At 32.5% G+C, this 13,154-nt stretch overlaps 1 protein-coding gene across 3 annotated transcripts; it reads left to right on the top strand.

The window, feature by feature from the left end:
- The first annotated feature begins 6,362 nt into the window (after nucleotides 1-6,362).
- Nucleotides 6,363-9,545, top strand: LOC149262225 (uncharacterized). Of its 3 annotated transcripts, none has more exons than XM_089423652.1 (5): nucleotides 6,363-6,551; nucleotides 6,700-6,845; nucleotides 7,197-7,463; nucleotides 7,575-7,783; nucleotides 7,990-9,545. In XM_089423652.1, the coding sequence occupies exons 3-5, from the start codon at nucleotides 7,211-7,213 to the stop codon at nucleotides 8,596-8,598; spliced, it is 1,071 nt and encodes a 356-aa protein (XP_089279778.1). In that variant the 5' UTR covers nucleotides 6,363-6,551; nucleotides 6,700-6,845; nucleotides 7,197-7,210; the 3' UTR covers nucleotides 8,599-9,545. The 3 variants fall into 3 exon arrangements, 2 of the variants coding, with proteins under 2 accessions (XP_089279778.1, XP_089279768.1); XR_016258849.1 differs by lacking the exons at nucleotides 6,363-6,551; nucleotides 6,700-6,845 and adding an exon at nucleotides 6,879-7,010 and having other exon boundaries at nucleotides 7,990-8,724; nucleotides 9,004-9,545; XM_089423642.1 differs by lacking the exons at nucleotides 6,363-6,551; nucleotides 6,700-6,845 and adding an exon at nucleotides 6,879-7,010.
- The last annotated feature ends 3,609 nt before the right edge of the window (nucleotides 9,546-13,154 follow it).

The following is a 13,154-nucleotide window of genomic DNA, read 5'->3' as shown; positions in this document are numbered from 1 at the left end:
ACCCTAAAGAATGATCCTCCTCACCTTGATGTCAATCTTGTTATGTAGGGTCAATTGTTGGGGATCTTGAGGTGGAAATATTTTATTCTTCACAAGTTCTATCACCCCATTATCTTCCAACACCACATATCATGAAATTCGAGGCTCCCTCTAAATTGTGATATGACCTAAGCCCTTGGAACACCATACTGCTATCTAAATAACTACTCTGCTCTTCAAACTCTAGCGCAAGCCTATTGCTTAATTTGCACTCTTCACTGACTGGTCAATCTAGTGTCGATCTTTATATTGATCTTTGCTCTGATACCATGTTAAATTTCCATGAAACTTTGCAACTACTTAGATGAAAAACTGAAAAAATGAAACTAGTTTACTTTCACCAAGATATAAAGTTTCTTAACAGCTCATATGTTGCGAAATAAAACAAAGAGATAAAAACACCTCACACAAATATTGACACACTTGTTCTCTCAGGAAACCCAACAGGGAAAACTTGCTTGCTTGATGTGTCTATTTTATTGATTGTCCTTGGAGCAATTGAATATATTACAAAGCAATCTATTTCTCTTGAGAAAGCATTATGCTTCACTGACAAATCTCAACTGATACAATTGATCTTGACCTGCATTGATCACTTCTTGATCTTGGTTCCTGCACGCAATTCTTCCTCTGTTGCCTCCTTGACTTGCTCTATAAACCCCGCTATCTTGCTTCAATTATGCTCCTCCTTCCTTACACACTTGGCCTCCTTATCCCTTGCACTGATGTTTTATTTCCTAGTGCACTTTATAGGCCCTATTTCTTAGCGCACTTGAGATTCTATTTTTTAGGACCCCAACTCCTTTCTACGCACAACCAATTAGCTCCTAAATCCTAGCGCACTTGTGCTCCTATTCTTTAGCACACAATTCCCGCGCTCCACAATCAAGGCTCTCTCACACTAGCTCATGAGCTTTGTCTTGTCACAATCCTTTGTACACAAAACAATTAAATAATCCTTGTTCCTTCGTTGTTAAATAAATTTAGAAATTGAGCTTTGATAACGAGTTAACTGAGAGTGTTACTTGCTCTCCTTCCAAACATCACTGAAGGTTAACTTGTGCTCTCTCCAATCAAAACTGGAGATCTAACCCGCTCTTCCTTGAATCAAGACTAAAGACCTAACTCGTTCTAACTAAACTCGATCACAATTGAATCCTTTAGTCAAATTGATGAAGACTTCCACTTAACTGAATCTCCAACTCTATGCATGCTAAGTTGATGATTATTCCAGTAAACTGGAAATAACTCATCCTAACTGAAGTCTAACTCATGAGGACAACTCAAAGTCTTCACTACCAAGGCACAAGCCAGAAGACCTTGCTCACTACATTTTCAACATAGATCTTATTCTTTGCACATTTAGTTAGGATTTAATTAGTTGCATCTTATAGTTGAACATATTACAGTCACTACTTTCACCCCATCTTCATTTACAATACTATGTTTTATATCAATTAGTTTAAACTAGATATATGATAGAGCATAATAAACCATCATACTATGCATAGGGTAATTGGGCCATTTCAATGATGGAATGGCTAATTGGGCGTTTTGTTTAGGTAAACTGTGTGGTTCACAAAGATAAAATGACAACATCAATAAGTTAATAAAATATTATAGATCCAACAATACCCTTGAGTTGACATTTATCTTTCACTTTTTCAACTTCAAATACTAGAAATATTTCTTCAATACAACATGATAAATACAACATGATAAATCTCCTTTTAAGAGATTTTCTTTTTCATGAATCTTTTTGTCATTCCCCACTCAATTGGGTTGGTTCTTTCTTGTTTTTTTAAAAATTTATTTTAAATTAAAACTCTTATTCGAGAACAATTCGTACACTATACTCAGTATTATAATATACAAATATACTTTGTACATTGATATAAATCAAATTTATATTTTTAATAAATATTAAATTTAAATTAATTTAAATTAAAATATTGCTGAACTAAACTTGAAATATATATAATTAAATATATAAATATTAATAAATAAATTACTTATTTCTTATTATTTTTTTTCATTTTTAATAACTAATCTAATATCTAATAAATTTGAATAATTATTTTTTAACATTACAAATACTTAATTTTTTTTGATATCACAGTTCATGATTCTACAAATTTCAAAACCTTTTATCAACCTCTCAAATTATTTTATATTTATCTAAATATAATAAAAAACAAAAAGAACTTTTCAAAGTTTTATAAAAACACATCATAAATCATTTTTTTATATACATGTTTGCTACTTCAACATAAATCATGCATTACCCATTGTATGGGCCCAACAATTGAGTCTTATGGGATCCCATGGGGTCATTGCTACTTCCAATAATAATGGGAGTAAGGGACACATGATACAATTTCTAATCTCAACCTATAATCACGAAGGGCTCTTCAGGATCTACCATTTCACAATTGACACCATCCACATATGTACTTTGGTATAAAATATTTTGGTACTGTTCCAAGGAAGGTTGAGAACACCCACCCACTTACAATCACTTTTCATTGGTAATGTTTGAGTATGGCAAAATTAAATTCAGATATAATTGAAAATGTTTTATTAATTAAACTTAAATTTATTTATTAATGTTTTATAAATTATTATTTTTTATTATTTTATAAACAATCACTTTTCATTAGTAATGTTTGACTATGGCAAAATTAAATTCAGATATAATTGAAAATGTTTTATTAATTAAATTTAAATTTAATTCAGATATAATTGAAAATGTTTTATTAATTAAATTTAAATTTATTTATTAATGTTTTATAAATTTAATATTTTTTATTATTTTATTAAGTTGATAGGTGATTTTATTATGAAATCAAAATTAAAATGAAGATACAAGATTGGATAGTGAAGAGAATTTTTTTTTTTTTTAAATTATGTTTGGGTTTTTAGATTTTGTTATGTTAATAGGTGATTTTATCTTGAAAATATAATCAATTTAGATAGTGAAGAGACATTTTCTCTTTTTTATTTTTTACTTTACAATGATAGATGTTTGAGTTTTCCTATTTTGTTACATCAATATAAGTACAAGATTAAGTACTTATTTTGTTAGGTTGTATTTTGAACATAGAATAAAGTACAAAATACATTGTTTCTTTTTAATAAAGTAAAAAATACATTGTTTTTTTTTTTTAATTTAATGGCACGTGCTAGGTTTATTTTGCTTTTAATCTAATGACACATGTCTATGTTTACTTATTTTATTTTTATTACGTCAATAGGCGATTTTATTTTGAAAATAGAAATGTACAACAAATACATTGATTCCTTTTAATCTTCACTTTGGGATAACAAATGTTTAGGCTTACTTATTTTGTTATGTATCTCCACTTTTTGATCTCCACTTTCCGATGATATATGTCTAAGTTTACTTATTTTGTTAAGTTCATTGATTCCTTTTAATCTCCACTTTCCGATGATATATGTCTAGGTTTACTTATTTTGTTACGTCAACAGACGATCTTGTTTCGTAAATAGAATGGAGGTGTCACTCTGGTGAGACATTATCTTTTTTAATCTTCACTTTCCAATGATGCCTTGGTTTTTCTACCTGGTTACCTCGAAAGTTGATCTTATTTTGAAAATAGAATTTTGTAAATAGAATGGAGGTGTCACTGTGGTGAGACATTATCTTTTTTAATCTCCACTTTCCAATGATGCCTTGGTTTTTCTATTTTGTTACCTCGAAATCTGATCTTATTTTGAAAATAGAAATGTGACGGTGCGGAGGAATTGTCTCATTTTTAATCTCCACTTTCCAATGACAGATGTCTCAGTTTTTTTATTTTGTTACGTTAATAGGTGATCTTATTTTGGAAAAATAATAGAGGTGTAAAACTGGACAAGCTGATCCTATTTTGGAAAAACAATAGAGGTGTAAAATTGGACAGTAGAGAGACACTACCTACTTTTAATCTCCACTTTCCAACAATATCTCCACTTTCCAACAATATTTGGTAGATCAAAGATGTTTGGTTGACAGATAGAAAAATAATAAAGGTGTAAAACTGGACGGTGGAGAGACACTACCTCTTTTAATCTCCACTTTCCAAGATGGAAAAATAATAAAGGTGTAAAACTGGACGGTGGAGAGACACTACCTCTTTTAATCTCTACTTTCCAACAATATTTGGTAGATCAAAGATGTTTGGTTGACAAATGAGAGGTGTTTCTTTGATTAACATATGTTTATATCTAATGTAAAACTGGATGGTGGAGAGAGACATTGCTTCCCTTTAATTTCCACTTTCCAATAATATTTGGTAGATCAAAGATGTTTGGTTGATAGATGAAAGTTGTCTCTATCTACGATAGCCATCCATTAATATGAATGTGCCTATATATATATATATATATATATATATGAATTTAGATCATAAAAATTTAACTATAATTATTCTTACCACTCATATATTAGTTTATAATGACTATCCTCACAAATGTTATGTCGTTATCCTCACAAATGCTTTATCTTTATGGTTGACTTACCATAATCTTATTGATATTCACTATCCATGGAAATGTGTACGGATTAAAATTTACAATGAAAAGTTATTTAAAATTCACTTAATTTTTGAATCATAATGCCTTTATGCTTAACCTATAAAAATCCTATCGATATTGACCATCTATAGGAAATGTAAATCACTATATTTTGATCATAATGTTTCAACTATAATTATCCTCACCAATCATTAATTTAGGATGGCTAGATAATATGTTTTAACCTATAGTAACCCTATCGACATTCACCTATCACAGATTAGTTTAGGATGACTATCCTCACAGATAATATGTCTTATGCTCAACCTATGGTAATCCTATGGACATTCACCATCTATTGAGAATGCGCTTGTATATGGATGATTGCAAAAAGATACATAACTATATAATCTTTTTTTTAATCATATATATTTACAAAGAAACTATATATATATATATTTTGCATTTCATTTCAAAAAACTAAGTAATATATAAAAAATATAGGTTTGATCACAACCATACAGACTTTATAAAAGCCTCTTATCAAATGTACAATTAAATTCAAATTTAAATTATATATTTAAATTATAATTATTCTCACTAATTTGTATTTTTATTATTTTTTCATTATATATAATACTTAAAAAAAACAATAATTAAAAAGCCACTAAAATTAAATCATATGACTATTCCCACCAATCAAATTACAATAAACTATCTTTATTCATAATATCTTTTTTATAATATATAAAAAGTGAACCCTATCAACATTATTCATTCACTATTTTATATATATATATATATATATGTTTGATTTTTTAATTATCTTTTATATCATTCATAATATTAATACACAAACAATATTTGTATAGTCTTTTTTTCAGCATGAAAAAAAGCTATATTTTTGTATTATATTCATAAGAGAAAATTTGTACAACAAAAGATTTTGGAGATCACAAGATATAGCCGATATATGTGGATCAAAACCACAATCATGTGGAGTTGACAAAAAACCAATATTTCTGTTCTTCTACAGATAGATCATATGGAGAAATATATGATAAAGACAAAACAAATAGGCAGTAATCGAACCCATGTACCAAATATTTAAGAATATTTTTCAAAAAAGAAATCTAATTAGTGAGATTGTAACATTTTGATGAAATTACTCTCTATTATTTTCATCAATAAACCATCAATTTGAAACAGTGATATTAATTAGTGATATATTTTTATGGTCTATAAAAAATGATCTATCAACATTTAACCATGATGATATCTAGTTATATTATTTATAATAATAATAAATAACCCATTATAAAAATAAGCCTATCTACATTTACCATTTAACTATACACATAAATGGTTATATTATTTATAATAATGGTAAATAACCAATTCTAAATGATGGAAAATTTAATTTCAATCATAATAATTTTAATTTTATTATCTGTAATAATGGCAAGTAAACAATCAGTTAGAAGTTAAATCCAATAGGCAAATAAACAATTATTTAAAATCAGTTAGAATTTAAATCCAATATTTCGACCACGACTATCCTGATCAATCACCGACCAATTTTTATTTTGCAGCACGTAAAGATTTTACTTTCAATATATTTTTAACCCAAAATAAAAAAACCTAATTTGTATACCAATAATGGGCACATGGATACTTGAGACGTGCAAGTGCAATTCCAGAATTAGGTTTGAACCGTAAAAAAACGGGGTCAATTTAAATTAAAAAAGGAAAAATAATCATTAAAAAAAATGGAAAACACACCTATATATACGCACATATCTTTTTAATAATGTCAAAGGAAATCTGAACAGCAGAGCTCAAAGCGGGTCTTTATTTTGTTTTTGTTGAGTGATAGAGGAGACAAGGATATCCTTTTGTATATCCTTTCGAAATAACGGGGGCGTTTAGCAGAGGTTTTTGATAATTTTAGGCAAAGAAGGTAGCCGCAGCTCGCAGGGAGGGTTTGGAAGCGTCTGGTAAGGATTAACCTAAAAATGAATGGAAGAAGAAAGATTCTTTTTCTTCTTCACAGAGAAAAATGAAGTGTCTTTGGACAATTCTTTGGTAGTCTGAGATTGTGGATGAAGTTAATGACGCTTTAACTTTCTTTTTTTCCTTTTACAGGTTTTTGTCCAATAGCGGCGTGCGGTCGTATTAGATTCGTTCCGTGGAGTGTGCTTTAGCTTTTGAAATTCTCATCATTTTTGAGGATTTTGGAGGAAAACAGGCCTTTGATTTGTGTATTTCGTTGCAGATTTGTTCGTTTGAAGGTAATTTATCGGTCATTGGTATTGTTGTTATGTGTGCCGTTCATTTCTTCAATTTAGGGCCTGGTTTTACTTCAGACGCTGTAAGATTTGGCAGCGACGCAGGCTTTGTTCTATTTCGAGTATTATCAGCAGAGCTTTGGATTTATGAAAGATTCGTCTGTTCCTGTATTTTTCATTTTCATTTTGTCTTTCCTTCGCTCGTTAATGACTGAATTTGATCAAAGAAACTTTATAAGCGATACTAAAGTAGCCTTAAGCTTGCATGCAATTTATTTAAATATATGTTTTTCAGTAGAATTTACCTATCAAATGCGTTAAAGATACTCTGTTTTCGGCCCTGAACCCTACCAGGGGAACGCGGCGCCATGTCTTCGAGGAGCTGTTCGTTGTGCGGCCTTAATGGCCACAATTCCCGTACCTGTGTGGGAAGTGGTGTGATGCTCTTTGGGGTTCGTCTGACGGATGGACCAATGAGAAAGAGTGCGAGTATGAATAATTTGTCAAACTTATCTCAATATGAGCACTCGGATCCGGCTGAGGTTGCCGCTGAAGGTTTTGATGGTTACGTCTCGGATGACCTCGTTCATTCATCCAGCAATGCTCGTGAGAGGAAGAGGGGTCAGTTTTATTTTCTTCTAGCACAATTTTTCGTTACTGTTAGGAGCACTATTTTGATACATCTAGCGGTTTTTCAATTTTTATAAAGGTTTCGGATTATCTGTGTTGCAGGAGTGCCCTGGACAGAGGAAGAACACCGGATGTTTCTTGTCGGCCTTCAGAGAGTCGGTAAGGGGGATTGGCGGGGCATTTCCAGAAACTTTGTAAAGACTCGAACACCGACGCAGGTTGCTAGCCATGCCCAGAAGTATTTCTTACGGCAGAGTAACATGAATAGGAGACGCCGTCGATCGAGTTTGTTTGACATCACGACTGATACGGTATGGATTGCATATTCATTGTGCTATGCTGTTATGCTACTTGTGGTTTGAAGGGCTGGAGCATGATGCATTTGTTGTAATATTTTTGATTTTGTATACATGGTCTGATTTGAAGGATATGTGCTAAATTTTATTGTGTCTTGAGTTTTTGGTGATGTTTTGATGTATTCTGTAGTTCCTGCTGATGGTCTTGATGTGTTTTGCAGTTTTTGAGCATTCCGGTTGAATCGGAGGACCTCGTCCCAGGAACCGGAAACACCCCTTCATTTACAAGCCAGCTCAGTCTGGGGCAAAATTCAAGCTTTCCGGCTCCAGAGACTAGGAATTTCGCTATTCCTGTCACATCATTTCCGGTTCCTCTGTCGCATGCAGTGCTGCCAGGTCTACCTGTAGGTAAATCACATGAACTGGAGAAAGAAGAAAGCACTCCGATGGAATGCGGTGACAGCCCCCGCCCATCCTCATTGGCATTTTCTGAAGATGCGGTGAATGCCTCCGTTAGCCATCCTAATAAGATAATGGATGTCGGGCCTCTGCGTTATCAAATGTGGAAAGCAGCTACGCCACTTTCGTCCGTTGAAGGGTCAAAGGTTGTGAGGCCTATCCCAATTATTCCAACTCCGCCCTTGAAAACCACTGAATCTGATGTTGAAAAGGCCATGTCCAGCCAGAATCCTGTAATGGAGCCCTCTCCATTATCTTTGAAGCTGTCGGAACAACCAAAGCGGCACTCTGCTTTCCAGTCGATGACATCTCATAGTAGTCATGAGTTGCAATCGCAAGGAAACCTCAGTAATGTAATCAGCGTAGCCTAAGATGTAGTTGGAAGGGACTAACCTGCGATGCTAGTCATGATTATGAATGGAAATACAGGCTTGTTAATTTTAGTTCTTTCTTATATGCAAGCAAAAGGTGGAACATGGGATCTATAGACTTACTAGGTATGAAAAATTTGGTTTCTTGTGTACTGCTTTCTACAGGACTGTAATTTCTTTGCTGAATATGGAGATGTGTGACCGTGCAGTTGCGAACTGTGGTTTAATGATGTTCAAGAGAAGATATTCGTTATCTATTTAGTTAGTCTGCTGTACCTGCAATTATGTTTTTCTTTGTACATGAGGGTTTAAACTCCGCCCAAAGAAGATGCAGATAGTTTATATTTTGGGAGACAATTTTTTGATTGAACGCATGATAAGAGCCCGAGTTTTTACCATTCACAGGGTGATGCAAGAGGTGTATCCATTGGGCTCTAGAAAGTTATCCGTATGCGATTGGAGAATTCCTTTGATCAGTGGAATTTCTTTCCCCTAATAGACGAATAAAAGGAGCTCTTGTACTTCCTTCAAAACAGAGCTAGACATGGCTCCTAGTAAGTTCGAGGCATATATTTGATCCCGAGAGATCAAGTTCACGAGCGGCCAAATTATGCATTTTTATATGTTTCTTTATTTTGGTTGCAAGACAACATCCAGCTTTTGTTAGCTATTATGTTAGGTTTGTTTAGTGAGAGAATATTCTCTTCAGACTAGACTCTACAAACAATATTGCTTAATTTACTCAGTAGTAGGACTGCAATCTTAAGTTGGTAAGCTATGTCATCTTAAGCACATTAAACAGAATTGCATTTAGTAATAGGGTATTGGTCATCTTCTAGAAACTGGATTAAGACCATCTCATTCTGATTAAATGGTTGCTCATTTCTCATTACTGTGTATGTCAGATTGGTTTTTAAAATTTACTTTGAAAAGTGGCATTGATTATTGTTCTTTTGTTGAGCCTGAGATTTCAAAACAGAGGTCATGGTTTTTGATTACTCAGTTGTTAGGACTGCAATCTTAAGTTGGGAAGTTGTGTTATCTTAACAGACTTGCATTTGTTAAATAGAGTAGCATTGATCATTTTCTAGAAACTGAATTAAGAGCATCTCATTCTGATTAAATGGTTACTGGCTTGCTTGTGCTCATTTCTCATAGCTGTGTATGCTCGGATTAGTTTTCAAAATTTACTTTGGAAAGTGGCATTGATTATTGTTCTTTTGTTGAACCTGAGATTAAATAACCAAGGGCATGGTTTTTGATTTTTTACTGCTAAGAATTGTTATATGTAAACCTCCATTTTCATATTATGGATTACTTTATCTTATTTTATGTAGATTTATCTTTTTGATATCAGTCTACTTTGCAATTAAAATACAGCTATTAGCCTATTGCTGGGCAAATGACTTTAAATGTTAGCCAGTTCAGACTTTCATTTCATGGGTGTATCTCTGTTTCTGATTTTGCTTAGTGTTTGCATTCTAATCTGGCATATACAACTTTGTATAAATCAAGTTTGCATTCTTAATCATCATGTTATTATGAATACTGGATACAGAGTTCAAGAAATATCTCCCTCTGCAATATTAATGTCTCTGTTATTTATTTGTTCATGCTTATTATAGCAGTTTGCTTTTGTACTCATGGTGATAGGGATGCGTATACTTCAACTAAATTACCGATTGTGATATGTGTAGAAGTTCGTTTATATAGAGATAATTACATATATTAGCTAAAGTTGTTCAGTGCACATAACATATGCCTTTATTGTCGTTATTGGATTTACACATGTTCCACTACAACAGGCCGTGTACATTTGTATGTTTTTATACAAAAGTAGTGTCCAGATCTGAAATGCACTTTGAAAAGTTCCATTGATATTTGTATTTGAGGGTCTATGTTCTTTGTGCGAAACTTCTTTGTCACATCTTATAAATATTTTCAATTGTTTTTGACTTTTTTTTTCAATCAGAATGGAATGGAATGGAAACACTATTGTTGCTGTTGGTTTGGGAATTTTAACTACAAATTTCAATGAAAATTGATTACTTGTTCCATGAAAGGGACACTATATGCTTTGTTTCCTTCTAGGGAAAGATACTTTGAATCATTTTTTTTGGTTCCCTGACCATTTTGAACAAGGTCAGTCTCCTGCTGTAATCCCCTGTTACCTTGAACATTCTCCCAAGGTTTTCATTTCAGTTACCAGTTGCCCTGAAAGAAGTGAGTTCTGGCTTATGAAGCTTTTTGCAGGGAATGTTGTTATATATGGTAAGACTATTATTCTTTTTACACTCTGGCTTTGTCAGCTGTTTGAACAATTTGAGCAGCATCTTTGCTTTTTATATTTTTGCACATCGAAATACCCAAATGTTTCAAATGCTGATTGGCTAACATGTTTGTGATTATATGAGCAGGAAGTGGAATTTAAGTGCGGTGCTTAGAATTATGATGGGAAGAAATATAGCTGAATTCCACTGCAACAGAAGATAAACAGTGTACATCAGCAACACAATGTTCAGTTCCTTCTGAGCCCTCCGCTACTCTGGTGACAACAGGGCATTGACCTCTGTCCTTTTCACGCCGATGTGTGGTTCAAGTTGCTCTATCAAGTTTCTGGATTGGCTGTAAATGAAGACTACAGTAATACGCAAGCAGTGACATCTACATTTTCAAACGGTAGCTTTACCAGAGATCTCAAGGGATCTAGTAGGGTCACAGATGGGAAATGTTGGATAGCCTGTTATAAAGTATTATCTAAACAGTCTTCTTTAATGTGGCCTACATTTAGTCGAGGGGCCCATATGTCGCGGCGCCCTTTTAAAGAGCTGGTACAGCCGATGACTGCTTTGTTTGTTTATTGAACAGGCATGGCCGGAAATGCTCGCAGAGCGAGTGGTCTCTGTTTCTGCAGCCAGGCAACACCGCATTTAAATAATTGTTTCCAATGGATGAAAGTAGCTCCAAGATTGTTGGAGAATGCAGCTATACATATAGCAATTTGATGGCCATGTTTACTGTGTTGGTCCCGACCTTTTCCTGATCAAGGCACCTATTGGCCACTCTCTTGGAATATATGGGGATTCCTCCTAGATTTATCGTGAGGTATCTAATTTATATACGCACATTTCTTTATATAAAAGTTTATAAGTGGTAACTTTGTCCTTGTAATTTTTTTTTATTGACATGTTTGGTAATGGCAAAACTTTTATTAATATGTTCCAACTCATCTGATCTACATTGGAAAAGAAGTATTTATGAGATAAAGAAAGCATGACAATGACATATCTGCAGTTAGGATGTGGACCATTCAGTGAGGTTAAGGGTCGGTCATGAAGGTAATGTGAATGTGAAAGTACATGGGCCACTGAAGAAGGACAAAGCACGAAGTTTATGCGAATGCCATTTTGCCATGTTCTCATCGAAATGTCCATGCAAATTCTAAAGTAACTTTGCAAAAGATAAGTCGTAAACCAGGAATACGAATAAATGAATTCGATATCGTACATTTCGAATGCTCATTCATAAACATTTCTGTATGTCCTAAAGTATTATTATTTGTTTTTTATTCATTATTTTAATGAAAAATTTAAATATCATTTCCCACTGATTTTTTTTCATTGATTATTCGAGTTATGATGTATATTTGCGGTTCAAACGGGTAAGCGGTCAAAATTTGGTTTAAGATTGATATTTACTAATAACAACAATCATTTCACATACAATTCATTGGCATATAATAGCAAGATATATCAATTTACTATGATTTATTTTGGAAAATCTCATCTGGGAAAATATCAGCCAACAATAAATTTATTATTATTATCTTTAATTAAACACACGGATCCCTCACTTGATCCAGGTTTTGAAAATTTATTATTATCTTTGATTTAAATACACCCAACCCAGTGCCAATTCTCACTTGGTCTGGGATGTTAGCTGGCTTGGCTGTGTTTGAGTTAAAGATAATAATAAATCTATTCACTGTGTTTGAGTAAAAAATAATAATAAATCTATGGTTTGCTGATTTTTCCCCAATTAAAATTTTCTTGAATAAATCATGGTTTATGTATATTGCTATTATATGTGATTATTTTATTTTATTTTTTAATTGTTACATTGGTGTAATTTAAAAATCTAAGTCACTGATTTTGACTCAACTTTCAATCAAGATACATCCATCTTAAGTATTATGTCCTAAATTATTATTATTTGTTTTTTATTTAGTATTTTAATTATAAAATTAAATATCTTTTCTCATTATTTTTTTTAAATCCATCTTTTCATTCACATAGTAACATATATCAATTTAGTATGATTTATTTTGGAAAATTCCATTTGGGAAAAAATTAGCCAACAATAAATTTATTATTATTATCGCTAATTAAACACAGGGATCCCTCACTTATACAGGTCAAAATTTATTATTATCTTTGATTTAGATACACCCAACCCAGTGCCAAGCCTTACTTGGTCCAGGATTTTAGCTGGCTTGGCTGTGTTTGAGTGAAAGATAATAATAAATCTATTTTCTATGTTTGAGTCAAAAATAATAA

This window comes from Pinus tabuliformis, chromosome 6 (assembly GCF_031772625.1).
Source record: "Pinus tabuliformis cultivar Carrire ecotype Pingquan chromosome 6, CPIR1, whole genome shotgun sequence".
Lineage (NCBI taxonomy): Eukaryota > Viridiplantae > Streptophyta > Pinopsida > Pinales > Pinaceae > Pinus > Pinus tabuliformis.
Note: the sequence above shows the minus strand (reverse complement) of the source record. Positions and strands in the feature narration are given on the sequence as shown.